The following is a 25,039-nucleotide window of genomic DNA, read 5'->3' on the forward strand; positions in this document are numbered from 1 at the left end:
TCATGTGAAAGAAGTGCTCGTGGACTCAGGCAACCCGGGGTTCTGTGGGGGGAAGAATCCTGCCTCTGGTTGCCCTGGCCTCAGAAGTCAGCAGCTGCAACCTACTGGGCAGGGATGGGCAAGGGCTCTGATCCTGCGACAGTGCTGTTGTCACAGGGCTTCCTGAACATACAGGAGGGAGGTCACTTCCCGAGTCACCAGCTGAGAAGCAGCGGGGACAGGAGAGGAACCCAAGTCCGTGGGCTCCAGAACCCAGGGCTCCCTAGCAAGCTAGTTCGCCTGCTTCTAGAGTGTGGCCTGGCTTGGGAAAGTGGTACCCTACCGACAGTCTCATAGCAACATTAGCTTCCCTGCAGGTGAGGAGCCGCCGCCAGGAAACTATTCCCCTTCGCCACAATAGGAAGCTGAGGCCCAGTGGGGCCATACGGGGGCAGATGGCAGGCTGGCGAGGGCACGGACCCTCGAGCATAGGAGCTGGATCCGTGCCCCCTCCCCCAGCGCCTGCGCACTGCAGCTCTGTTCCCTGCCCAACCCCGCCCCGATCGCCCGGGTTTTCAAATTTGAAACCTGCTCGTTTTCCCGCCTGAACGTGTTGACCAGCGGAGGGAGAGGGCGGGGCCGCTTGCAGCCAATAGTGCCTCAGAAGCTCTCCGCCCCGCCCTGAAGGTGACGGCAGCCAGCCGCAGGAGGCCGCGGGCAAATGGGCGAGGGTGCCCGCCGGCCCCGCCTCTGCGGCGCCCACGTGCAGCGACCGAGCTGGGGCCTCCCTCCCGGAGACCAAGGGCCCCGAGTACCATTTTAGGTGCAGAGCCTTCTCTATCAGCTTGGGGCTGGAAAACTGAGGCCCTGATATACTAAGCAGTAGGCGCGGGTCGCTGAGCGAAATGGGCAAGACGGGGGCCCCTCCAGCCGGGGGATTCACTCAAAGGCTGGGCCTGGAATCGGCGCCCGTGGCAGCCCCGGGTGTCTGAGGGAGTGGGCGGGCTCGTGGAGGTGGTCTTCTCTTCCCTGGCCCCTTTCCAGGGGGCGGGGCCAAGGGCTGGGCCGTCCCAGGGGCGGGGTGTCCCAGGGGCGGGACCGGCCCCTGTGTTTGTTGCACCGTGTCAGTTACATTGTAACAAAAGTGGTGCAGCCGCTCTTCGGGCCGGCACCCTAGGCCCGCCTGCCGCCAGCTGTCCCCGACATGGAACCCGTGGCCAGCAATATCCAGGTCCTGCTGCAGGCGGCCGAGTTCCTGGAGCGCCGTGAGAGAGGTGAGGAAGAACTCTTGGCCGGACTCCAGACGGCAACCCCGCTGACACAGGCCTGGGCTGGAATTGGCTCCCAATGAGGAGGATGCATGAATGGCTTTAGGCAGTAGCCCCGGGGCACCCCGCCCTCAACTGGGGGGGGGAGGGGTCCCCGGGCAGTCGGACTGGGAGGGGTTGGGGAAATGGCCCTGGCGCCCAAAGCCCTTCCCTGACCGTGCCTTCCCAGGGGCGCCTGCTGGGACCAGCCCCAGCCTGAAGCGGGCTGGGGCTCTCTCTGGCAGAAGCCGAGCATGGCTACGCGTCCCTGTGCCCGCTCCGCAGTCCAGGCCCAGTCTACAGGAGGAGGAAGCGATCCCCCCAAGCTTCTGGCGCGCCGGACAGTGGGCGGTGAGGAGGGCTGGGGATGGTGGGGAGAGGAGGGGGGATGGGTGCCATCCCTCATGGGGCCTCACCTTTGCCCACTTCCTCCTTGCTGCTTGTACCTCTGGGCCAGGTCCCCTACTCTGGAGGCAGTTCAGACCTCTCCTGCCATCTCACGGCCCTCTGTTCAATAGTCCAAGACTATTTCTTGAGCACCCGTTATGTGTCAGAAACTATGAACAAGAGACTTTAGGGTCTTCCTTCCACTCACACTCTTGCACTCTGCATCTCCACTCAGTTTCCCCCACAGACTTCTCTTTTCTCTTCTCAACCCTTTGCACATGCTAATCCCTTCAAGTTTAATGCCTCTCCTTCCACTACCCCACGTTGGGTAGCATGTTTCTGGCCCGGCTCAAGTGTCACTTCTGTCCAGGAAGCCCTTCCTGACTGCTGGTAGAGGGCCCCGTCTGGCCCCCACAACCACCCAGGCAGGCTTTTCAGCATTTGGCACGGCGTCTCTGCCTCTGTCTGCGGACTCCAGTGCTCAGGACTGGCACAAGTCCCCACATTAGGCGAGTTTGAGGCCCACATCTATAGTGGATGTTAAGCCCCTGGGACTGAAGGTGTGGGTACTAGCTGACACCCCCTCACCCCACCCTCCCTGGCATTGGCAGGTCTGTGCACAATGAGCTGGAGAAACGCAGGTGAGTCCCAGCTTTGCCCTGACAGCATCGGGCCCCAGGAACCATCTCCCTCTGGCCTTCCCTCCCCTGTTGTCCCTCTGGCCAGCAAGGCTGGGCTGGCACTGCCCTCCAGACCCCTTCCCCCGCAGGAGGGCCCAGCTGAAGCGGTGCCTGGAGCAGCTAAAACAGCAGATGCCCCTGGGGGCTGACTGTGCCCGCTACACCACGCTAAGCCTTCTGCGCTGGGCCAGGATGCACATCCAGGTAAGGAGCTATATGGAACTGCGGAGAGGCCCCAGCTGTGTGACATGGGACAGTTCTCTGTGCCTTTAGCTTCCATTTGCATCAAGTAGGAAGAAAAGCAGAAAACTCAAGAGGATTGTTCTGAGGCTTAAGTGAGTTTGCCCAATAAATGTTCACAGTTATTATAGCTATTATCACTTCAGTCCTAACTGTGACAAGTCACTCAGCCTCTCTGGACTTTGTTTCCCCCTCTGTACAGAGGGGCATGGCTGTTGAAAATATTCTGTGTCACATGTCACTGCAGAGGTTTCCACTCTCCCATCCTTCCAAGGCCTCCTGTTCTGAGCCATCTATTCTGATGCCATTTTGGGAGGCAGTCTGAGAGTCCAGGAGAGGGGAAGGACAGAGGAAGCCCGTCACCCCTCCTCTCAGCACCCTTCTGCTTCCTGGGCTAAGCTCAGTGCCCCCTGGTGGACAGGAGTGGGGTGTGCCAGCTCAAGCCCCATGCAGCCCCAGATTGCAGGGGTTGGGGGGGCTAGAAGTGGCCTTGGAAACAATAGAGGCCTTTTCCTGCCCTCCTGGAGGAAGAAATGGAGGCACAGCCGGGCCAAGGACTAAGCAGCACAGCTAACAAGAGGCACAGTCATAACTCAGGCCCAAGTCCCCTGGCTTGCAGTTTCCTTCGACAAGTGTTTGAGCACCTGTTCCGCCAGGCCCTGTTCTAGGCACCAGGGGCTGTGGTAGACACAGTTCCATGTGCTACGCAGCAAGTAAATCACGGTGCAGGGCCTGTCAGCACTGCCCCAAGAGTGCCTGCTCCCCTCATTGTGCTGAAGAACACCCTGGCCCATTTCTCACATGGAGCTTGCCTAGCCTGGTTCTGGAGGGATGATGTGTGCCCCTTGGGTGCTGGCTGCCCCACGGGCAGAACCTGGGGAATGCTTTCTTGAAGCCCTATCACCCCTCTCCTGGACTACCTGGCCCCCTCTGGGCTGTCCTCCACCTTGCCTTCCAATGTAATTTGCAGCATTCAGATCTGTCCAGGTTGGTCTCCTGCTGGAAACCTTCCGTGGCTCCTGACAGGACAGTCTCAGATCCTTCCTTACTTCCTGTAAAACTGTAGGCCCTTCACAGCCCAGGCCTTGGCACTGTCTGCTTTTGGTCTCTTATCTTCCCATGCCCCACCAGAAAAGCTGAATTCTCCGTGATCTTCCCAGGTTCCCTCTGTTTGGTTGCTGCTTCTTTCCCCATCTTTGGCTAGGCAGCTCTTACTCATCCTTCTATACCCAGTACAAATGTTCCCCTGCTCAGTTCTCCCCTTCTTGTTGACTGAACACAGGCTTCTGCCCACCAAGGGCTCTGGTGGGAGGACCCTTGGCCCTCCAGTCCCTGGACCCCAGGCTGGCAGAGCTTGAGGGGGATTAATGTGCTAAAGCTCTGCGGTTCCTGGGAAGGTCTTAACCAGGAGTTACAAACTGGTAGGCTTTGTTTGGTCTATAGATTTCTAAAAATTTAAATTAGCTGGCAGCACTTAAAAGGACATTTGACATGAAAAAGTCTTTCAGCTTTTCTTAAACAAAATCGGGGAATGTGGCAGCACCGGGCCTGTCTCTATATGGCTGTAACCGGCTAGAACCTACAGGGAGGGGGCCACCTCACTGAGCCGTAGTGCCCACTTGCCGCCGTGCCTCAGTCCTCCCCGATCTCTGCTGCTTGCCACGGAAGAAAGCCTCGTGTCACCTGACTAGGCCCTGATGGCCTTTAAGATCGCGGTGCCGTCCCCAGCTCATCAAGCCGCCTGCTCACAGGCCATTTACGCGGAACCAGAGAGCAGGAGGGCTGGCCTCCTGGAGCGTGTGGGAACAGCCCTCTGGGGCGCAGGCGCTTCAGCCTTGTCTGGAGCAGGCGGTCACCAGGTGGCCACGGCCGCTTCTGAGTGGTGTTGGGGGGAGGCCCGAGCCTCTAGGCAGCTGACCCCGGGCGCTTGCTCCCTTGGGACCCGCAGAAGCTGGAGGAGCAGGAGCAGAAGGCGCGGCGGCTCAAGGAGAAGCTGCGCAGCGAGCAGCAGAGCCTGCGGCGGCAGCTGGAGCGGCTCCGGGGGCTGGCAGGGCCAGGCGAGAGGGAGCGGCCGCGGGCAGACAGCCTGGACTCCTCGGGTCTCTCCTCCGAGCGCTCCGACTCAGACCAAGGTGAGTGGCCGGAAGCCAAGGGCTTGCGTGGGCGGAGTGGGCCAGGTCTCCTGACCGGACCCCTCCCTGCGCAGAGGAGGTGGAGGTGGACGTGGAGAGCCTGGTGTTCGGGGGCGAGGCTGAGCTGCTGCGGGGCTTCAGTGCGGGCCAGGAGCACAGCTACTCACACGGCGGCGGCACCTGGCTATGACCTTCACCGACCCGGAGCGGGCCTCCGCCCGCAGACTGCCCTCGGCTCTGAGCCAGGAGCCCCACAAGCCTCACGGGCTGCTTGGAATGGACTAAAAGGACCCTTACACAGGAACAGGTGCCTGCCCCCCACCATGACGCTGGCTGCCGGCAGTCCCTCCTGGGGAGGGGTGCCTGGGTTTCCCCTGAGCCCTGCAGGGCAGGCAGCTTGGGCCTGGGCCACCCTTCCAGGCCACTTTTGTAGCACTTGGCTCTGCCGTCCCCAAGGGGCAGGAAGCCTCTTGGGCCCTCACGTTCCTTCCTAGAGAAGGCCCCCTGGCCTTTGTCCCAGATACTGTACAGTATTTTCATTAAAAGCCTCTTTACTAACTTCCTGTCCATGGTCTTGCCTGATGAAAATGGGGAACTCCCAGCCACGGACAAACTGGAAAAGAGGAAATGAGATCAGTAGCCATGACCGACACCATTCACCGTACTAGGCAGCGTCCTTTTAATCCTCACAGTTGGGGGCTGTCTGGCCCCGTTTCACAGGTGGCACTGGGGCTGAGTACAAGACTTGCCTGAAGCCCGAAGCCAGGAGAGCGTGGAGTCGATTCCAACTAAGGCTTTCTGACTCCAGAGCTAGGGCTGATTGAATTCAAGAACTATTTATTGAGTGCCTGTTTATGTGCTACTGTTCCAGGTACTTGGGACACACACATGAGCACACGACAAAGGTCCCTGCCCTCAGGGAGCTTACAGTCTAGCACTTCCTACCCCTGCACCTGCACACTGTCTGTGACCGTGAGCGAGCCACCGCCCCTGCCCGTGCCCGTCCTCAGCTGCCTGATGCGGGAATCCATAGGCCCGGTTCAGACATGGGGAATGCGCCTGTTGCACTGTTAATGCCAAACAGGACACCCAGCCCCAACCCACCACCCGGACAGTAGAAAGGGCTGGAAGTTGACTTTTAATAATAAAGTACAAAGGGGAAGGGCAGAGGGACTTGAGCCGGGTGGTCAGGTGTCCTACCACGCCAGGGCCTGGGCTAGCTACACGAAGTGCTGCTGCTGCTGCTGCTGCTTGGTGGCCGCCTTGCTGGCAAGGTCCTTGGCCTTCTCTGTAGCTGCCAGTGCCGTCTCCTTTGCCTTCTCCTTGGCTTCCTTGGCTGTCTCAACGAGGGTTTTGGAAGGGGCCTCACCTGCAGCAAAGGGCAGGGGCTGGCTTCAGAAGTTACCAGGAAGACCCACCTCAACACCCCTCCTCCCTGACATTCCTCCTCTTGGGGCCAGGCCCTGTCCAAAGGGTACACCCCAGGGTACAGATGAGGGGTCCCAGGCTTAGAGTGGGGTGGTGACAGCTGTAGACTCCACACCCGTCAGGGCTACTAGGACTGGACCCCAGCCTCCTTTTGTGCCCAGAGCCTCTCACCTTGCAGCTTGGCCAAGATGTACTCAAAGCCCTTCATAGTCTTGGTCACGTTGCTTTTGAACCGGGCAAGACCAAATTCCTGGCGAAAGAAAAGGAGGAAGGATTCTGAGCTTCCTACTGACCCCTAGCCCAGTCTTCATGCCCAATGCCCGGGGCCCCAAAGCCCCAGCACCCCCACAACGCTGCTCACCTGGACAGCTCTGGAGACACCAAATAAGCTAGAGGAGACCCAGGCTTCCCGGCGGATTTCGGTCCAGCCGCTGTTATCAGAGTTCACACAGTAAACACATCGTTCCTCCACCACCTGTGCAGGGAGTCAGGCCAACCACAATCGTGGGGGAGTCTTTCACTTAATCAACTGCACATGAATTTGATCCCCTGCCTCTTTTTCACAGGGTAAAGCAATAAACTGAAAATCTACTTCTTTTCCTTACTGTATTCCCAACCTTCATTTCAGGAAGAGAGCAAGAAGATAAAAAAGGCCATTTTGCTCTCTAAAACCTCTCCTTTGACCCTTTAAACTAAAAGGCATATAGACTCGGGATCAATAGAGTGTGTGCCAGCTCCACCCTGGCCCTGGACTTTGGTAGCTTTATGTGCAGTGCTTTTAGCCTGCCTTCCACCCACGACAGCGCCTGAGCTCCCTAGCAGGTGAAATAAATATGGAAATCTGGCAAACGTCACAGCTCTCGTTATCTGACAAGTGAACCAGTACTTCCGAGAGCAACACTTAAAAGACATGTCTCACAGCTGGATCACTATCTTCGTAATTTATAAAAAGATTATGCCCTCAGGGCAGTCAGCTGTGAAGCCTTCAGAAAACTCGGGTGGAACATCGAGGTGCCCGCTCACTCTGTGACCTTGCAGGGCACTTCCTCTCGGTACCTCACTTCCCTCTTTGCACAATAGAGAGTAATACCCAGCTCCCAGAGCCACTGTGAAGAAGTCAGCTGAGAAAAAGAATAAGAGCTCTCTGAAATTCTGAGTAAGAGCTTTCAGTATAGTCACATGTGAGAAGATACTGTAGGATGTTCCTTTAACCATGGGTTTTCCAGCTTTTTTATAGGCAAGAAATCATAAGGTATATGAACCTTTCCCCCCAAAATCTCAGGCAAAAACCCATTATGTAAGACAGATATAGTGGAGCTCCTCTAATCATCAGGGGGCAAGGGGCCCAGATCCTCTCCCCTCTGAGGCACAACCAAAGAAACTGCTTATGGATTGATGGATTCCCGTTTGAAAACCACGGCCTCCTTCCCTCAGCATCACTTCTGTGGGCCCAAACTATACGCGTCCCAGGCACAGTGAGGGCGCACTGTATTTAGTATTTGGGACAACTCTGTAAAATAAATGCCCCTTCCCTACAGCATGAATGAGTTAAAAAGTCCACAGACACTTAAGTGGCTACGAAAATCACCCTGAGTTTACGCTCTAGAACTGTCACTCCCCAGTAACCCAAATCTGCCTCAGTCAACAGAAGCTCCTTCACGGCTTCCTAGCCACATGTACCTGGAGCTACTTTTGGGGGACCAACGGGGAGGGTAGTCTCACCATCAGCCGGGCGTGGTTGATGTTCCAGGTGAAGGTGGTCATGGTCTGGTTCTGCGGGTCCACAATAGAATCCTCCAGGATGTACACCGAGTGAGCGACATTGGCAGGAAACAGTCGCTCGGCCCAGCGGGGCATCCTGTTGGTCTTGGTCAGGAGACGCCGGGACAGGAGTTTCTGGTCAGGGGTCACCTCCCGGTGCACTATGTCTTCCGTCAAGACATGTTTGCTGCAAGTATCAGAATGAAGGTGACCCTCGGAAACATGCCGCTGAAAGCCTGTTGGGGTTCCCACCTGGAGCCTCCCTACCCAGAATGGCCATACCTTCCCCAAACTTGCACCGATAGAGTAGTGTGGCTCAGACCTCAACTAGAGTCCCTTGCGACTATCCGAGGGCAAATTCCAACTCCCGCCCTCTTGCTGACCGGATTCCAGCGGGGACTGGACCTCATGATTTATCACACCAGCGGAGAACGCCACACACAGGCAGAAGACTAGGCCAGCGCCGGGATTTCCAACCCCAAGATCCCTCCCAACTGCTGTGCCGCCGCCTCTTCCTGTCTCACCACCCCGAAACGAGAGAACCTTGGACTGGGGCCTCAAGTAAACCACCGCCCAGGCCCAGCCTCCTTCCACTACCTTGCAGGCCTGGCCTGGCCGCTTCTCGGATAGGCCACGGTTCCGACGATGCCCTACCTCGGACTCGATGTCGATTCTCTCCCGGCCCCACACTTGAATCTCCAAACAGCGAGGGGGCAGGACTGCTCTTTCCAGGGCCACCTACCTATAGGGATTCGGGTACCGCTGCCAGAAGGCAGCGAACACTTGGTCCCAGGAACTCCGGAGCACACTCTGGCCCAGGAAATACTTCACCATCGTCCCGGCCGGGGCGGACTCAGCACCCGCGCAGCATCAGGGGTGCGAAGCCCGGGAGGGGCACGCGGAGGCCGGACCGAGGCTCGGCGCACGCCCGCCAGGCTCGCAGCTCAGTCACCACCGTGCCGCGCCCAAGCAGCCGCCGCCGCCATGAGGAATTGTCGGGCCGCGCGCAACTTCCGGCGCAGCCGCGCAGTACCCACCACTTCCGGCGCCCGCGCACGTGACCCCGCGGCCCCGCCCCCTCCCCCGCGGGAGTCGCGGCGCTGCGGGTCCGACCCAGGTTGAAGGGGCCCCTAGATTTCGTGGGGAATCCGTGCCGGAGCGACGCCTAAGCCCGGCGAGCGAGCTGGGCGGCGGCATGCGGCGCCGTTGAGGGCGCTGCCGCGCGCGCTCCCAGGCCGCCCTGAGTCCTGGGCTTTTCGAAGGAGCATCAGCGCCTGGGGCCGAGGAGCGGGTCAGACGCGGACGCTGCCGAGCTCCGGCCGACGCGGTGTCTCCAGTCGTAGGTTGGCGCCTGGGGTCGGGGACTGAGGCTTGGGCACTGCCTGCCCGAGCGGAGATCCGGGTTTGCCTCCCGCCCCCGCTCAGGACCCTGACGCGGGCGAGGCGGCCCCGGGAGCATGAGCGGGCAGCGCGTGGACGTCAAGGTGGTGATGCTGGGCAAGGAGTACGTGGGCAAGACAAGCCTGGTGGAACGATACGTGCACGACCGCTTCCTGGTGGGGCCCTATCAGAACGTGAGTGCGCCGCGCGGGGCCCGGCACGAGTGGGAGGGAGCTGGCCGGCACCCACGGCCCTGATCACTTCCCCCTGATTGCAGACCATCGGGGCCGCCTTCGTGGCCAAGGTGATGTCCGTTGGAGACCGGACGGTGACTTTAGGTATTTGGGTAAGTCCCCTGGGCAGTCCTGAGAAAACCCATTCCTGAGAAGAGTTAGGTTCTCCTGCCTGTTCCTGGCTGACTTGTGGTCTCGTAGAGGCCATTTTTCTATTCTAGACCCTAGTTTAAAGAGAGGGGTCTGGAAGACGTGGTATTAGTTTGCAGTGTTGGGGAGTAGCTCTGTAACTCAGGCCAGGGCTGAACCGCCCCCTGCCTTTCAGGACACAGCAGGCTCTGAGCGCTACGAGGCCATGAGCCGAATCTACTATCGGGGCGCCAAGGCTGCCATCGTCTGCTATGGTAAGAGGGGTTCTGGCCTGTTCCTCAAACAAGAGGGGGTGGGTGTCAGGCTGGCCTTAGAGAACTGCCCCTGATCCTTGGTTGTGTTTTCTGCGTGTCCCGTATCAAGACCTGACGGACAGCAGCAGTTTTGAGCGGGCAAAGTTCTGGGTGAAGGAACTGCGCAACCTAGAGGAGGTAAGTGCCAGACCTCACCAGACGACCAGGGGCTGGTGGTCCATGGGAGTAGGCCTGACCTTGTCTTCCTGCTCCAGGGCTGTCAGATCTACCTGTGTGGCACCAAGAGTGACCTGCTGGAGGAGGACAGGCGGCGTCGACGTGTGGACTTCCACGACGTCCAGGACTATGCAGACAGTAGCTGTTGCTCAGCTCCCTGGGGGTGGGGGAGGGAGGTGGCTGCTTGGGTGGAGCACAGAAAATAGGGACTGCCTTAGCTGCCATGGCAAGATCCCTTGGGAAGGTCTTCTGGCCTCCCTAAAGGTATGGGGTCCATTAGATTCCCTGAACTGCTAGCCTTCCCCTTTGTATCCACCTGATTCTCAGGTAGAAGGCTTTAGTTACTTCTCTTTACAGATATCAAAGCTCAGCTCTTTGAAACATCCAGCAAGACGGGCCAGAGTGTGGGTGAGTGCTGTCGGGGCCCTCATAGCAGGAACAGGCAGGGGCGCCAGAGGAGGCAGAGAAGAAGAGCCTAGAGGGCTGGGTTACTGGGTGATTCCAGGGTTACCGGCTTTGAGCCCTCACTGACTTGTCCTTTTTCCTGCCAGACGAGCTCTTCCAGAAAGTGGCAGAGGATTACGTCAGTGTGGCTGCTTTCCAGGTGATGACAGGTGTGTGTGCTTCCCCAAGCCTCTCTGGAGACTTCCTCTAGGCCCACAGCATCTGGCCCCCTTCACGAGTTACCTGATCCCCAAACAGAATGGTGCTGAGCTGCCACCTCTCTTTGACAGAGGACAAGGGCGTGGACCTGAGCCAGAAGGCAAACCCCTACTTCTACAGCTGTTGTCATCACTGAGTCACCGCCACTCACCTGGCCTAGGGGAATTGAAGGAATTCCCCCAGAAGGGCTAGACCTAGCTCCTGTCTGGCTTGAATGGTCATACGTCTGAGCTACCCCCGGTCCCCACGGCAGCAGAGGTGGCACCTGCCTGTGCTGGCCCACAGAACGGAGGCAGCATTGGGCTGACTGATGGGCATGAGGAGGGTAAAGGCTTATTTGGACCCCAGGCTCCTGCCCTGGACAGCACTTGTGTCTGCAGATTATTTAAGTGGCTTTTGATTTGTAAATAAAATCAATGCACTGTGAATCACACTCAGCCCCTCTCCCTGCTGTGTGGATTAGGTGCCAAGACACCTAGTTCTTTCTGGGGTTACCTGGCTGGCCTCACTTCCTATACTAAGGTTCCTCCCAGCTCTTATTCTTTTGGAAACCAAGTAGCTTCACTCCAGAGTTGGATCTAAGATAATGTAGAAACAAAAGGGCCTTTTCCTGTTCTTTGGGGGAGACAAAGATAGGTGAGGGGCTGGGGTTGGGGCAATGCGAAGCTCACGCGAGGCAGGCACTTAAGTGGTGTCCAGAGATCAAAGGGTCAAGCACTCCTACCTCAGACTGGCTGGTTCTACCACTATTTCTGTCACGTCTAGGTCCATGAGTCATGTCTGTGGCTCAGATCCTAAGCTTCCCAGCAACACACTACAAGGTGGCTTAATGGAAGAGAAATTGTAAGTTCTGCAAGACAAAAAGGTCTTAGAGATCCAGACTGGGATCCAATTCAGCTATCAACAGAAAAGGGACCTAAACCTGGCCTCAGTTTCTCATCTGTAAGATCAGGTGACCACTACCCCGTTCAGGGTGGCGAAGAATCCTGAGCAGAAAGTAATTCTAGGACTGAATGTTTGTTTTCCCACACTATTCCACAGAGGTCTTTCTGCTGAAGGGCATGAAGTTCAGGACTAGGTCAGAAGGAGAGTAAGACTCCCAAGACTCCCCCAAAGTATATTTTTGGGTCTTAGAAGTATCAGGTGTTACGGACGATAGGGCTGGTGCTTCCTGTTCAGCTAAAAAGCATATGGCAGCCCCTTTCCAGTACGGGAGGCCTGGCGGCTTTGCCTCTGCTTTCCTGCCTTAGGCCTGGGCCAGGTCTTCTGTAGTGCCTAGCACCTATCTCCAAAGAACTAAAAACGTGGCCAGAATGGTCAGACTCACACTCAGAAAAAATGCTTTGGTTCCACTTCCTTTTTTAAAACCAATTCCTCAAAATACCCTTCCTTCATGGTAATGGAAGCTTCCTGTATAGGGGCTGAAACTGACACCAGCCACTCCCAAAAGAAGTGAGACAGTCCGGCAGCTGGGGCTGCTGGGAGGAAACCCATACCACTCCTGGAGATGCTGAGAGGAGGGGCTCACCTCCACCATGGCCCCAACCTGGGAACTATCTCAGGGGCTGGTTTCTGCTCTCACCCCAAACCCATCTTCCCTCCTGTTAAGCTACATCTCCCCACGGACAACAAACAAAACACAGGGCAAGGGCCATAAGAGTAAAGTTAAACTTTACTTTACAGTAATTTTTTTTCTATATACAAAGAATTACAGTACATGTTTATGGGGACTCCTACAGGGCTCCCCTCTTTTTCACTAAGAGTTTCACTTACAGCTGACAATCTATGGGGGGAGGAGGGGGCAAAAGACCAGTGATGGACCTCAGCTGACACCCCCCCCCACCACCCCTTTCTTAAAAATATATAGATCTCTATTGTCAGCTTGTTTCTTTGCCAAGACTTAGAAAGCTGCTCTTCCATGAGCTCCTGTGTGCTGCACTCACCCATCTTCAACACACTCCTCTACACGCACACACAGGCAGCACCCACCTTGGACCTGGAGACCGCCTGCTCTCTGCCCCTACCCTGGAAGTCTAAAGCACCACAACCATTCACCCCTGCTCCTACTCCCTGGGCTCATCTCCTGTCCACAAAGCTTTGTGTGACTTCCAGGGTGTTAGACCTGAAGCCCCTCAACAGCCTGATGGTTTGAAAGTCATGGGAAAGCAGCTCTAGAGAAGGGTCCATGTAAAGAGTTTAACATAATTTTGCTTATGCTGGTAAGAAACATTTCTCAGGCTGTGGATTTCTAATTAAAATAAACTCTTTCCACTTCCTTAAGAAATATTACCCTTAATCTTCATAAGCAATCGAGGTGCTCCCATGAGAGTGGAAGAGGTAGAGAGGGGCAGAAGGTAACAGAAGAAGAACCCCACGGCTGGAGCTCTCTACCAACCTGTTCTAGGCAGTGTGGACGGAGGCTACACCAGGTGACAAGGTGACACCAGCCCTGAGAAACTCAATGGCCACCCTCGTCTGGATACAGCATCTCTTCCACCTAGGATTACACTGACCCACCCCAGGGTCGGGTGCAGGCTTCACTGAGGCTCTGCCTTTGCCTTCGCTAAAGTTAGAGCCTCAAAGAAACCATTCTGCATAAAACTTCTTCCTCCCAAACAGGAACCTGGGTTTCTCTAAGTCACCAGTCCCTCAACCCTTGGCAGTGCTTATTTATACCAGAAAATTAGCACCATCATTACATTTTTTGTGTGTTCAAAGCAATTATCTATTCTTATTTCAATCTGTACTACAGCAACCTCTGGCCCTGCTGCACTGGCCCTAGGAAGCTCAGCTGAGAGCTAACGGGCCACAGCCAACGAAAGTCTCATGCAGCAGCTACCTAGCTCTAAGTGATCTGGAATGTCTAGCCCATGACGCAGCCCAAGCATTATTTAGCAGGAAAAGGGGCTTGTGGCAGCTCCTTTCTTGCCATGATCTCAGGTGAGGAGACTGGGGCCACTCTGACCTGGCTGACAAACCCCAAGAAGGTGACAATATCCTCCGAGAAAGCCTTAGGAGAAAACCCACTTTATAGGAGCTGAGGGCAAAATCCATCCACGTTTAGTGCTTTCCTGATTCCTTTCCACAGGGGAAGCTGCCAGGACCAGACTTCCTTCCTGCCATTCTTTTCTCATGATGTGACCTGGGAGTCCAGCTCCAGTGAGGAGATGCTGCTGAGCCTGGGAAAGGATCGCTGATGCACTTCGTGCCCTGACTGTAGTGTGGGGTAGAGAATGTGGAGATAAAATAATTATTTCCATCAATGCTGAAGATGCAGATTTGGTAGTTGTTCATTAAGAGGATCAACACAGTGACTTCAATCACCTCAAACTCAGTAACTTCAGGGGGAAGCAGACATTTAAAAACCTGGGATCCTTCTGTAGCAATGACAGCGGTTTTGCTATTAGAATTGGTCTGCTCCAGCAGAAGCAGCAAATGAGGCTTTGAATTCAAATTTCAATAGTTTTCATAAAGTTCTTCTGACTTAACAGGGCTAGGAGAGATATTGGTTCTTTAGTTACCTATGGAAGCTATGACTTCCCCCCTGGAAACTCCTGGGGACTGGCTTAGAGGCACTCTCTCTTGAAATCCTGATTTCTAGGCACTTGGCCAAATACCAAAATACCATCCTGCACAAAGATCAGGAGTTTCTAAGAGAAAAGCTTTTAACTGCCAATTCACACCCTCTGGAGAAAAAGTCTCAGTACAAAGCTCCAGGAGAGTCCCCAAGGGCTAGCAGGGTCACTCCTTCCCCACTGTCCCTCATGCAAGAGTTTCAATTCCCCAATAGTCCTTCTAACTCTGCTTCTAATTGTACGGTGACTGCTTTCTTGATGTTAACAATCTGGTATCAGATGCTGCTATCAGTAAGCCTGATAGCTCAATTTCTAGTTTCCATTCTACCTGAGAGTCTTTCAGTAACCCTCACAGAAGCCTGGCTTGTCCATACATTTAGATAAAGAACTGCCACCACCCCCCACCCCCACCCCCAAACCAAGCACAGCTCAAAAGTTGTTTTCCCAGGCAGGTCTGGAAGGAAGTTTCCAGTAAATGGTGGAGAATGGAAAGAACCAAAACCAAACCACAAAGTGGCCAATCATGGCCCACCTTTCCCTCACTCCTTGTCCTGTGAGACATATCCAGAGCGGCTGTCAAGTCAATTACCTACCAAAGCCTACTTCAGAGAAGCTATTTCAGGATCAAACTTCGCCACTTAAATTTCTTACATAGCCTGCACACACACACACCCCCCCCCCAAATTCACAGTTTATTTCATGAAACAAAGAGCTACGGTAATTTAACACACAACATAGTGAAAGGAGATTCCGACAGTGCAGTGCGAATATCTTTTTCTGATCACAACTACAGATGACAGGAGAGAAAAGGGCACAGGACTGGCACCAAGCAAACCCTACTCATACAGCCTAAGAGATTAGGAAAAGGGACCTACTAGCTGCAGTTATATACTTATTATTCTCACACATGATAAATACTTAATATAATGAACTTTAATGTTCTGGGTGGATTTCTTTAAAAATATCTTTTCCATGGTTTAAAATTTTTTTAAAAAAGAAAATAAGATGCTTTGTTTTCTCTTCCTTTTGAACAAAGAGCTTTTCCTCTCTCATGATGTGGGAAGAGAGATAGGATGAAAAGGGGAGAACTAGGCAGGTGGACTTTACAGAGGAGATTCCGAGGTCTAAGTGGGATGCAGAGAGAGGCCCCTACACTCGGGACAGCCCTGCCCAGCCTCGTACCTCTGCCTGAGTTCAAGTGTCTCAACCCGAGACAGACTTTGGGAAATAAAAGCAAATTCTTCTTTTAATCTTTATATAAAGCGCAAATGCTTCTATAACTATTGTTTCCTCCTTAGAAGTGATGTGGGTAACCTCAATAGGAACTTAGGAGGAGGAAATTGGGACACAATACAGAATCCTGTTGAGAGTGTAAAAGCCATAACTGAAACAGAATGGCCAGGAGACATCTGGGCCAGGAGATGGCCTGTTGGCTAAAGCTGCTGGCTAAGTTGGCAAAGCAGAGAGGTAAACACGTTTGGTCTAGGGACAAAGGAGGGGTGAGTGAATGGGAAGGAACTGGCCAAACAGCACTTCCTGTTGGCAGTTGGTGAGCTGGGTGAATGGTAGGGCAGGGTAGCACCAACAGATTTCCCAGCCCTTGGGCCCCAGCTCAGGGCAGCAGTAACAGATAATCAGCAGTTATGAGGAATCATCTCTCAGACTGGAAATTGCTCTAAACACCACATCTTGCCAGTCACAGGGGAAGGGTTCTGGCCTGCCCTTGAACAAAGTCAGCAGGCAGATGCTCTCAGTACAGAACACAGCAATTCTCAGGGATAGGGTGATAGAATCCACCAGTGAAGGAGAGGACTCCCTCCATTCAGGTAGGAGGGCAAAGGATCAGAAGAGAAGTAATTTTCCATCAGGACCTGGCACTCTCCCTGAGCTGGTGGTAGATCTAGCCCAGAGCTTGCCAGAGACTCCCTATGTCCACTGCCCGACTCTGAAATCTGAAAGCACCTGAGTATTTGGGGGGTGGGCATGGGGTGGGCTGATGTAAAAGGAGGAAAACTGGTAGAAAAGAAAGGTAAGCTTGCCAATTGCCTTCTTATACTTCGGGAAAGCCATGTCCTTGTAGAGCCCAGCCGCCACAACCAGCCCCTCTGCCAGGACAGACTTTCAGACTCTGCACAGCCCAGACAGAAGCAGTAGCGGCTGCCCAGCCAACGGCTCTGCTTGGTCTCGACGCAACCCCCCACCCCCACCTAGAGACCTCCACACGAGCGTGCGTGCATCACACGCACACCCAACCAGGGGACACTTACTCAACACAACCACTTCTGGGGCCATAAAGGACATTACAAAATGAGTCTGGAGCCCCAGGGCCCCTCAGAACTTCCTGTTATTTCCTGGTCAAAGGTTCGTGAAAACAGCCTGGGAACCCAGGCAGGCATGTTAGGCTCACAGGGATCAGGTCTTATCTCTGCATCTCCTGTCAGTGCCTAGCACCTGGCCTAGCACACGTGAATGCTCAAGAAATCACCACTGATATGAGCAGGTATCTGTTCTTCCCGAGTGTTCATCAGGTGCCCTCAGTGGGGCTCTGCAGGGCTAGAGAAATAACTTCGAGAGCCCCTCTACCTTCCAACCTGACCAGTGGAATTGAATCCCATGCTTGACTCCAGAGTGGACTTTTTATTTCAAGTTACCATGTGTAAAGGTTGGCGGAAAAAGACCCAAGTCTGTCTGTCTCCTTGGCTGGGGCCCACTTGGATTTCCATACATGGTTTACACAACCACATGCCCCCACTGGCTAATGTCACAAGAGTTCTGAGTGTTGGGATATAAGGAAAGAATAACAGTGGAAACGTGTTGGGGGTCTGCTTTTTAAGAGGGGAAAAGAAAGATGATTTCCCTTCCCCAAGAACCCTGGGGGCAGCTGGTCTGGTCACGTGACATTTACTCATATTACTTCTGTTCTGACTCTGCACACTTGTGACTGGAAGGAGCCTGGTTAAGAGCTGGAAGTGTATTTTGCTCTGGCTTAGGGTCTTGCCCTCTTCCAAGAGACCAGCAAGTCTGTGCCAATGTCTGTGTGCTCCCAGAGGACCAGCAAGATGGCGATATTGTCTGTCCAGCCACCATGGGCCAGAGCCCTGGTGAGGCCTTTCCCAGGGCCCAGGGACTCTGCTCTGCAGTTGCCAACTTCTTTTCTTCAGTACAGAGGGAGGATGGGGCCTTCCCAAGAGGCCTGAAGGACTGCCCACTCTTGGCAGCAAGTCCAGGTAGTTGCTGGCCTCCAGCCATCTGCTTCACCTGCTTCACCAGGCCCGGTGCTTGGCTGGGAGGCCCTGGTGTCTGCTCCACCCCTGCAGGTGCTCTTCCTGAGGCCTGAGTTGTTGGCTCATATAAAAAAGCCTTGGCAGGGGGCTGAGAGAGAAGTCTGGCCTGGGTGAGTGATTTAACCGCTTGCCAGGAGTGCTCCGAAGGGACTGCTGCTTTCCCTGGTGGCTGAAGGACAGGATCTGACACACTGCCTCTCTCTACAGCTCGCGGCATTTGCCCAAGACCTTTGCTGGCAGTCCACGAGCTTGACTCCAACACTGGCATCTTCTCATCAACCTGTGGTGTGACCTCATGAGGTGAAGCAGCCCGTTCTTTCTGGTGAGGAGTTAGGTCTATGAGATCCATCACCAAAGCAGCTCTATTTTTTGACTGAGTATTCTGGTCCACGGGCCTCAGTGCTTTTTCTTTAGCTACCAGGGTCTGGACCACAGCTGATAGTACTTTGTCAGGAGGTGGGAGTCTCTGGGACAAAGAAGCATGGGATTTGTCTGGGGGCCTGTCTGAAGTCTGGGGTTTGGGACCACTGGTGACTAGCAGTCTGTCTGGCGGTGGAAGTCTCAGGCCAGTAGGGACTGGGGTTTTCTCCAGTGACTGGGGCCTTGGGCTGGCAGCACCTATGGATTTATCCAGCCTTGGGTCAGCTGTCCCCAGAGGTCTTTCCAGTGGTTGGGACCTGACTGAGGGTGAGGAGCTTACACCAGTCACTGAAGAGGGTTTGTCAGATAGTTGGGGTCTTGGTCCTGCCACTGCAGGTGGCCTGTCCAATGGCTTCTGGCTGGATACCAAGGATTGGGGTTTGGTCCCCGACCCAGCAAGGTCCCTGACCCTATCTACAGGCTGGGGCCTGGAGTCAGTTCTGTCAGAAGGTCTTTCAGGAAGCGGTGGCCTCTGACAAGTCCCTGCCAGAGCTTTTTTGGACAATGACAGTGTCTGGTTGGTGTCAGCAGGCAGCTTATCCAACATCTTGGGCCCCTGAGCAGCCACTCCTGACGAATGCTCTGCCAGGTGAGTGCCTGGGCCTGGAGGCAGCGGTACTGGGGGAGGCACATACTCACGGATCTCCCCAGGTTCCAGAGGGTTGGGCCCGCAGGGGTCATGCTCAGTACAAGACAAACGCCCATCCAATTTGGAGATGAAGAGCATCCCTTCCCGATGCTGCTTACAAAAGGAGCTGGGACACATCTCACAGAAGGAGGCTGCTTCCTTCCCACAGATGTCACACTGATGCCAAGGACACTCCCATTTCCCTAAAAACACAGATGTGAAACAAACGCTTAGGAAGACAAGCAAGGTTCATGAAACGGGCCATGGGCCTGAGCCTGGGTCAAAGGAGTGATTTCAAACAGCCGCCTTCTGCAAAGAGCTCATGGCACTCACTTGGCACCTCCCCTGCCCCAGAATCTGACTCTCCCGTACAACACACACAAATAAAAGCCAAGTACCAAGCAGTAACTGAGTACCAGCTGAACATACAGGCAGGAGTAATTTCTTATTTGTATGACTATTTCTAGCAAAAGGGGAAAAAAACTAAAACTCCCTTTAGACAGAATGTGAAGATACTACTTCCACCGTTTTGCAAACTCCATTTGTCTTATATAGGCTTTCAATATTCGACTCTAAAGGGATAATCTCGGCTATTTAAGCTTCTGCTTATTTGGTTTTATTTAGGAACAGGGAGCAGATATACAAATGTGAAAAACTGAGCGGATTTTCCTTTGCTCAGTTTCAAGCCTTGAAACGAGCACAAATTTTACCTGTACCATCCACACAGAACCAGTGGAAAAGACCCTGACCTACCATCTATTTGCCCCCATTTCATGACACCTGAGAGTCTCTGCCGTGGATGGTGTTTTCGCCCCGGCTCATAGTTTCCAAATAAACTACGCTAGCCCTGACTTCTGGCTCCTGGGCAAGATGAGTTCTATTGCAGCCTGTGCCAGCCACAATCCTGAGCTATTGATTCTGAAACAGTTCTCCATTTCCACTTCCTGGCATTGACAAGTCATGCTGTGGCCTTGCCCTCACACCACCTCTGTTTCTATTATTTCACTTCCCTGGCAACCATACATTGAAGGAAAGCTAGTTCAGGGATAAACGCCTCTCACTCCCACCCCGAAGTTTTCTCTCTGCAATTCCTGGGAGCAGGCCACTAGTGACGTATAATCTCCTCAGCTGGAGCGGCTCCCTACTGCTTTCTTGACCCCGTCAACAAACAGACCACATATCCAAGTCCCCCCAAACTCTTCTAACTCCAAATCACCACTCAAAAGTTAGCAGCTTCTCCAGCCACAAATTCCTGACACTCTGCCGGCCCAAGCAGCTCTCTCATGTGTCAGCTGCCGGAGCTGCCTCTCCTTCATACGGGAGCGGGTGAAGGGAGCTAACAGGTCCCTTCCTCAGTCCACACCTCACTGACTGGAATAACCCCAAACTCCACGCTGTCTCGACCTCTCTTTCTTTAGAAAGGAAACATGATTTCGTGGCCCTGAAGTCAGAGAACCTGGCTTGCAATCCAAGTCCTCCATCTACATGCTCTGCTGTGACAAGTCATCTCACCAAACTGGACTCTCAGTTTCCTCATCTGCATCATGGGAAGGTGAAAAGGTCTCATCTTTATGGGTTGCTGGGAGGATAAAATAACATAACACAAATGTAAATAAAGTGCTTGACATATAATGAGTAAGTTTCTGTTCCCTTCTCTATAACCTAGGATTCCAAGCCTTTATTTCCAGAATGAGAATATGAACCATTCCCCCTTCAACATTATGTGTGGGAAGACCAAGGGCTCTGACAATTCTGGCAGAGAACAAAGAGCACTCTACATGGATTTTGGCACCAACCTGCTGGTCGCTTGGTTAGATTCAGACAGTCAGCATGGTAAACTTTTGGGCAGCCTGGCTTCTTACAAGAGACGAGCTGGCCAGCATCCCCACAGCTGAAACACTCATCCTCTCGCTCCTTTGTGATTTCACCCTGGGTCCTGCGCTTGCCCTGTTGCTTCTTCTTGAATTTCTTTGACTTTTCTTCTGTGGCAATGGGTTGATTCTAGAGGTCAGATATTGAGCAGTAAGCATTCTGTCGATACATTAGTTGTGTGATCTTGACCAGGTTAACTATCCTCTCTGAGCCTCAGTCTCTCCTCTGGGAAGAGACAGTCCTCATAGACTGTTGCAAAGATAAGAGAAAATGCAGGAAAGGCACCTGGCACATCATAGGTACCCAATAAATGGTTACATTAATTCTAACTTTTCTATCAACTACTCCTGCCCCTTGAATGAAATAAAAGAGAAATAAACTTCTTTTTGTTAACACACAAGTGTGGTGTTAAAGGTTACCCTTACACTAAGTTTTATTGTTTGTCTAGGTGTATATGTTTGTGTGTGCACACACACTTCTTTATTAAACAAACCTTCACTAAGCACTTAATAAATGTCACATGCTAGGAAGGCAGAGAAAACTAAATCATGGTCCTTGCCCTCAATCAGCTATGTATAACCCTTCAGCTGTATCAAATTAGGTTCATATCCACTACTCCCCAAGACAGACCCTGGTGCAGCCAGCAGGTGTCCTCCATGATCTCTGCAGCCCACACTTGGTTACCAAACCCCATGGGTTTCATCACATTATTTACCTTGGACTAGAAACATCCAGGATCAGTCTGATCTATTACTATCCCTCAGTGATCTCCCATTTCTAAACCTCTGCCCTCAAATTTCTCTCACTGATTCATGTGTGAAATATTACATAGATGTTAAGGATGCAAAAAACTGACATCCCTAGTGAATGTACACCATTAAACCTGGGTTAAATTCAGTTACTATACTGATTTATAGATAATAAATAAACCGGAGACCTTAAGGAACAAGACCATTTAACCAACTGACTAAAGAAAAACAACAAAAACTCAATAAAATATAGACGTAATTTTCCTTATTTAATAAAAGAATAATTGGTGGGTGTTCATCATCTTCATGTGTCTTTGCTCAAAGTGATTACTCCCAGGGCATCTGATTAGCTCAGTCTGTTAAGCGTCTGCCTTCGTCTCAGGTCAGGATCCCGGAGTCCTGGGATCGAGCCCCACGTCAGGCTCCCTGCTCCACGGGGAGCCTGCTTCTCCCTCCCCCTCTGCCTGCCACTCCCCTGTTTGTGCTCTCTGTCAAATAAATAAATAAAATCTTTAAGGAAAAAAAAAAAAGGTTATTCTCCCTTTAGTTATTGGTTTCTGTGCTAATTTGCATTTTTCAGTTCTTAACATAGACTTCCATAATCAAAAGAGCATAATGGGAAATACCCAGTTGGAATCACTGTGTACTGTTCATCAAAATTAAACTTCAATTTTCAGTGTGCTGAAACTTAGGACAGAAAAATCTGGATGTATGTTCATCTATTATGGTCCATACATTATATAAAAAATATAAATCACTAAAGACGATGGTTAAAAACACTATGTGACAGCAAGGAAAACATTTCTATAATATTTAAGAAATGCAGGATACAGACTTGTAAGTAAATCTTTACAGAATTATAAGCCAGTTAAAATGCACATAAAAACCCAGGGAGTAAGACACAACAATGGTTATACTTTGTTAAGATAAGATTAAGGGCCTATGTTTATCTACAGTGTTATACTACATTTAGAATCTGAAATTCAGTACTGGATTCTCTGAGATCTTTAAAAAGACAAAGAGAGAAAGAGAGGGAGACACAGACCCCAAGAATTTAAGTAGCTTATTAAGAAATGTGAGATTAGCTGAGACCAATAAAGACATGGGACGTAACCTATTTTATGGATTCCTATTTTACAGCTTTTTTAGTTAGAAAGGTATCACCAATGAGAAGTCGGAAAATCATTCAACAACACCCACAGATCTACTCTTGAGTAACCAAACTGATCATCGGCATGCTTAGTTAAGTGCCACTAGCCCTACTGACAACTATCCAATCTCATTATTCCAAAGAGACATCTTAAAGAGTCAGCTGTGCCACTGGTTAGGGAGGGAGGACCACACCATTATTCCCGATGGAAACGTTTGGAAGGTACCTTTGGCCTTACACCCAAAAAGCCACTGCAGTTTGGGGCTCCACATTTGCAAACAGTCTTTCCATTCCCAAGACATTCTAGGTTGTAGTTGAAGGTAAGTTCAGTGCCTGCATAAAAGACCATGAAAATATTAATATGTATGGTTTTAATTATATTACTTCTGTATTAATCACAAAGGATACGGACTTGCAAGAGAAAGACTGTTCAGAGGACAGAGGGATTTATTAACTCTAATCCCACTATATTAAAGAAATACTAATTAATTCTAATCCTGTAGTATTATTAATCAGCAAATACAACTTAATAACAGAAAAACCTACACAGGTTAACAGGTAATATTTAAAATAACCTTTACTGTAGAGATGTTAATTATCCCAAGTTGTTTTTTGTTTTCTAATTAGATTCAAAATATATTAATTCATTACCAAAAATGAACAACATCTCACTGTATACACTGATGTGCTAGGCACTGGGAATGTTAAATATGAAGAAAACCTGCTGATCTGTGCCAAACCTAGCAGAACTTAAGGGAGAGACATCTCAATACAGAGTAGTACTAGAGAACTCTACACCACAGACTCAGGCCCCGGCTTTATATCCCTGTTACCACAATCTAGCGGCGTGATTTGAGCCCTGAGTACATTTGTTAAATGGAGAAACAACAATTTCACAAGCTTATTTAGAGAATATGACATAATGTACATAGAAGTAATTTGTAAACTTTAAGAAGAGATGTACAGACTTAAGGTACAAATTGTCCCCTTTCTATCAAAAGTGCATCTTATCAAAACTAGAGGAAATAAAACACACAAACATTCAAATTCAAAGCACATTAGGGAAGAGCTCACAAATACAAGAATTTGATATATGTATACAATGAGATTAACTCTGGGTCAGGTTAATGGTTCACCATTAATGTGTTAAGTGACAATCATTTGGTCAAAATGATCAAATCTTAGAATATTTCCCACTGCAGACTGACCTGTCTTCCATCAATGAGACTAACTGATATAGTTTTTCATCTAATATTGGATTAATACAGATTATTTGTTTATTTAGCTAAACAAATTGTAAAGCAGCTGCCTCACATTTAGGAGTCCAAATGGTACAAAAACCAGAATCACTCATGGCCTGGTGAGATGTTCACACTGCAAGGAGCTTGGAGGAACCAAGACTGACCAAGATAAGAGCAGGGTTCTGTCTCTCCTCTCACATTCACCGTGAAATACTGCACTGAATCATAGATATTTCTTATTAAACAATTTATGAGTATATAACTGAATTTTCATTGATTTAATGTCCTTACATTACAACTCAACCATATACACAAGTATGAGATAACATAACCTGCTGCTTATTCACCATCCACTATGTAAACATAACTGAACAAGGGATAAATCAGAAGGTATCGGTGTGCATTAGGAAAGACTCATACCATTCTAGAAAAGAGTCCAATATACAACAATCCTTGAGGTTTGCACTTATGGGGACAGCAAAAGGCATTGGAGAAAAGATAAAAAGGAATATGACACATGTGGCAGAAAGTACAACAGGTAATGAAGAATGCATGAAACTAAATGAGTACAGAGAGCGAGCTGAAAAGTTCTGATTCCATCTGTCAAGGCTGTAGCTCCACAGGAACGCCGCATAGCACTGAGCATTCTGTCTCGTTCCTCTCATCCCACCCATGCAGACTGGAGGTCAAGTGAGGACAAGAACAAGGTCTGTGAATTCCCATACCATGCTACTTGAGCTAAGTGAATATGGGAGAAGAGAGAAGAAAAAACTGTGGCTAGAAATGGTAGAGAAATACATCCCCATGGACAAAGACTAAAGTTCCAAGTACAAATGTACTGAAAGCAGTCAGGAGAGACAGAAGGACCAAAGTCATGGGACTGGATAACATCTGAGTAATTAATACAAAGGACACGTCCCCAGGGTGGTCGGAGGTGCCAGACCCAAGAATCCAAGTTAACACAGGTATATACCATACACTTCACAACATTTTTGCAAGGATTAAATATGCTTGAAATAGTGTCTGACAGTGGTGCTAAGGGGAGAGAAAATGGGGAATTAGCTTTTAATGGGTACAGAGTTTCACTTGGGGAAGATGAAAGGGTTATAGAGATGGATGGAGGTGACAGCTGCAAAACAATGTGAATGGATCTACTGCCACAAAACTGTACAATTAAAAAATGATTAAATGATAAATTTTATGTTATGTGTAATCTGCCATACCACCATCACCACCAAAAATATTCCATGCCAAGTACCACCTGGAAAGTCTCTTCCGTATCTCCAAGAGTTTGCAGACCTCATTCTGGA

The 25,039-nt window shown here is 51.4% G+C and overlaps 4 protein-coding genes across 16 annotated transcripts in view; 2 read left to right on the forward strand and 2 right to left on the reverse strand.

The window, feature by feature from the left end:
• Positions 1-801: 801 nt before the first annotated feature.
• MXD3 (MAX dimerization protein 3) lies at positions 802-5,284 on the forward strand. 4 transcript variants are annotated; one of them, XM_045798636.2, is made up of 6 exons: positions 802-1,253; positions 1,532-1,637; positions 2,285-2,314; positions 2,443-2,557; positions 4,542-4,725; positions 4,800-5,057. In XM_045798636.2, the coding sequence occupies exons 1-6, from the start codon at positions 1,184-1,186 to the stop codon at positions 4,913-4,915; spliced, it is 621 nt and encodes a 206-aa protein (XP_045654592.2). In that variant the 5' UTR covers positions 802-1,183; the 3' UTR covers positions 4,916-5,057. The 4 variants fall into 4 exon arrangements, with proteins under 4 accessions (XP_045654592.2, XP_045654347.2, XP_045654632.2 ...); XM_045798391.2 differs by having other exon boundaries at positions 4,542-5,284; XM_045798676.2 differs by lacking the exon at positions 2,285-2,314.
• A 96-nt stretch (positions 5,285-5,380) lies between these two features.
• PRELID1 (PRELI domain containing 1) lies at positions 5,381-8,917 on the reverse strand. The gene is made up of 5 exons (XM_045798817.2): positions 8,657-8,917; positions 7,876-8,101; positions 6,515-6,628; positions 6,325-6,403; positions 5,381-6,094 (listed from the first exon to the last, which is right to left on the reverse strand). The coding sequence occupies exons 1-5, from the start codon at positions 8,746-8,748 to the stop codon at positions 5,946-5,948; spliced, it is 660 nt and encodes a 219-aa protein (XP_045654773.1). The 5' UTR covers positions 8,749-8,917; the 3' UTR covers positions 5,381-5,945.
• An 81-nt stretch (positions 8,918-8,998) lies between these two features.
• RAB24 (RAB24, member RAS oncogene family) lies at positions 8,999-14,080 on the forward strand. 2 transcript variants are annotated; one of them, XM_045799027.2, is made up of 8 exons: positions 8,999-9,488; positions 9,572-9,640; positions 9,853-9,931; positions 10,041-10,108; positions 10,186-10,285; positions 10,505-10,555; positions 10,699-10,761; positions 13,899-14,080. In XM_045799027.2, the coding sequence occupies exons 1-8, from the start codon at positions 9,372-9,374 to the stop codon at positions 13,949-13,951; spliced, it is 600 nt and encodes a 199-aa protein (XP_045654983.1). In that variant the 5' UTR covers positions 8,999-9,371; the 3' UTR covers positions 13,952-14,080. The 2 variants fall into 2 exon arrangements, with proteins under 2 accessions (XP_045654983.1, XP_045654898.1); XM_045798942.2 differs by lacking the exon at positions 13,899-14,080 and adding an exon at positions 10,882-11,243 and having other exon boundaries at positions 9,002-9,488.
• The window catches only part of NSD1 (nuclear receptor binding SET domain protein 1), a 147,569-nt gene continuing 134,994 nt past the window's right edge, over positions 12,465-25,039 (reverse strand). For all 9 annotated transcript variants that reach the window (XM_045797579.2, XM_045798120.2, XM_045797888.2 and 6 more), the window contains 3 exons: positions 22,715-22,821; positions 20,514-20,718; positions 12,465-18,920 (listed from right to left, as the gene is read on the reverse strand). In XM_045797579.2, coding sequence (XP_045653535.2) covers positions 17,296-18,920; positions 20,514-20,718; positions 22,715-22,821 — 1,937 coding nt within the window. In that variant the 3' untranslated portion in view covers positions 12,465-17,295. The remainder of the gene's footprint in view (positions 18,921-20,513; positions 20,719-22,714; positions 22,822-25,039) is intronic.

The sequence above is a fragment of the Ursus americanus genome, chromosome 15 (genome assembly GCF_024610735.1).
Source record: "Ursus americanus isolate L20-20 chromosome 15, mUrsAme1.1.p, whole genome shotgun sequence".
NCBI classification, from domain to species: domain Eukaryota; kingdom Metazoa; phylum Chordata; class Mammalia; order Carnivora; family Ursidae; genus Ursus; species Ursus americanus.

What these genes read in the sequence shown, in the direction of transcription:
- MXD3 (XM_045798391.2), top strand. Translation starts at nt 1,184, where the DNA reads ATGGAACCCGTGGCCAGCAATATCCAGGTCCTGCTGCAGGCGGCCGAG. An exon ending in AATGAGCTGGAGAAACGCAG is followed by an intron (nt 2,315 to 2,442) that starts GTGAGTCCCAGC and finishes CTTCCCCCGCAG; the next exon opens with GAGGGCCCAGCTGAAGCGGT. An exon ending in GGGCCAGGATGCACATCCAG is followed by an intron (nt 2,558 to 4,541) that starts GTAAGGAGCTAT and finishes TGGGACCCGCAG; the next exon opens with AAGCTGGAGGAGCAGGAGCA.
- PRELID1 (XM_045798817.2), bottom strand. Translation starts at nt 8,748, where the DNA reads ATGGTGAAGTATTTCCTGGGCCAGAGTGTGCTCCGGAGTTCCTGGGAC. An exon ending in GTGTCTCCAGAGCTGTCCAG is followed by an intron (nt 6,404 to 6,514) that starts GTGAGCAGCGTT and finishes TTCTTTCGCCAG; the next exon opens with GAATTTGGTCTTGCCCGGTT. An exon ending in CATCTTGGCCAAGCTGCAAG is followed by an intron (nt 6,095 to 6,324) that starts GTGAGAGGCTCT and finishes CCTTTGCTGCAG; the next exon opens with GTGAGGCCCCTTCCAAAACC.
- RAB24 (XM_045798942.2), top strand. Translation starts at nt 9,372, where the DNA reads ATGAGCGGGCAGCGCGTGGACGTCAAGGTGGTGATGCTGGGCAAGGAG. An exon ending in TGGTGGGGCCCTATCAGAAC is followed by an intron (nt 9,489 to 9,571) that starts GTGAGTGCGCCG and finishes CCCTGATTGCAG; the next exon opens with ACCATCGGGGCCGCCTTCGT. An exon ending in TGCTTTCCAGGTGATGACAG is followed by an intron (nt 10,762 to 10,881) that starts GTGTGTGTGCTT and finishes TCTCTTTGACAG; the next exon opens with AGGACAAGGGCGTGGACCTG.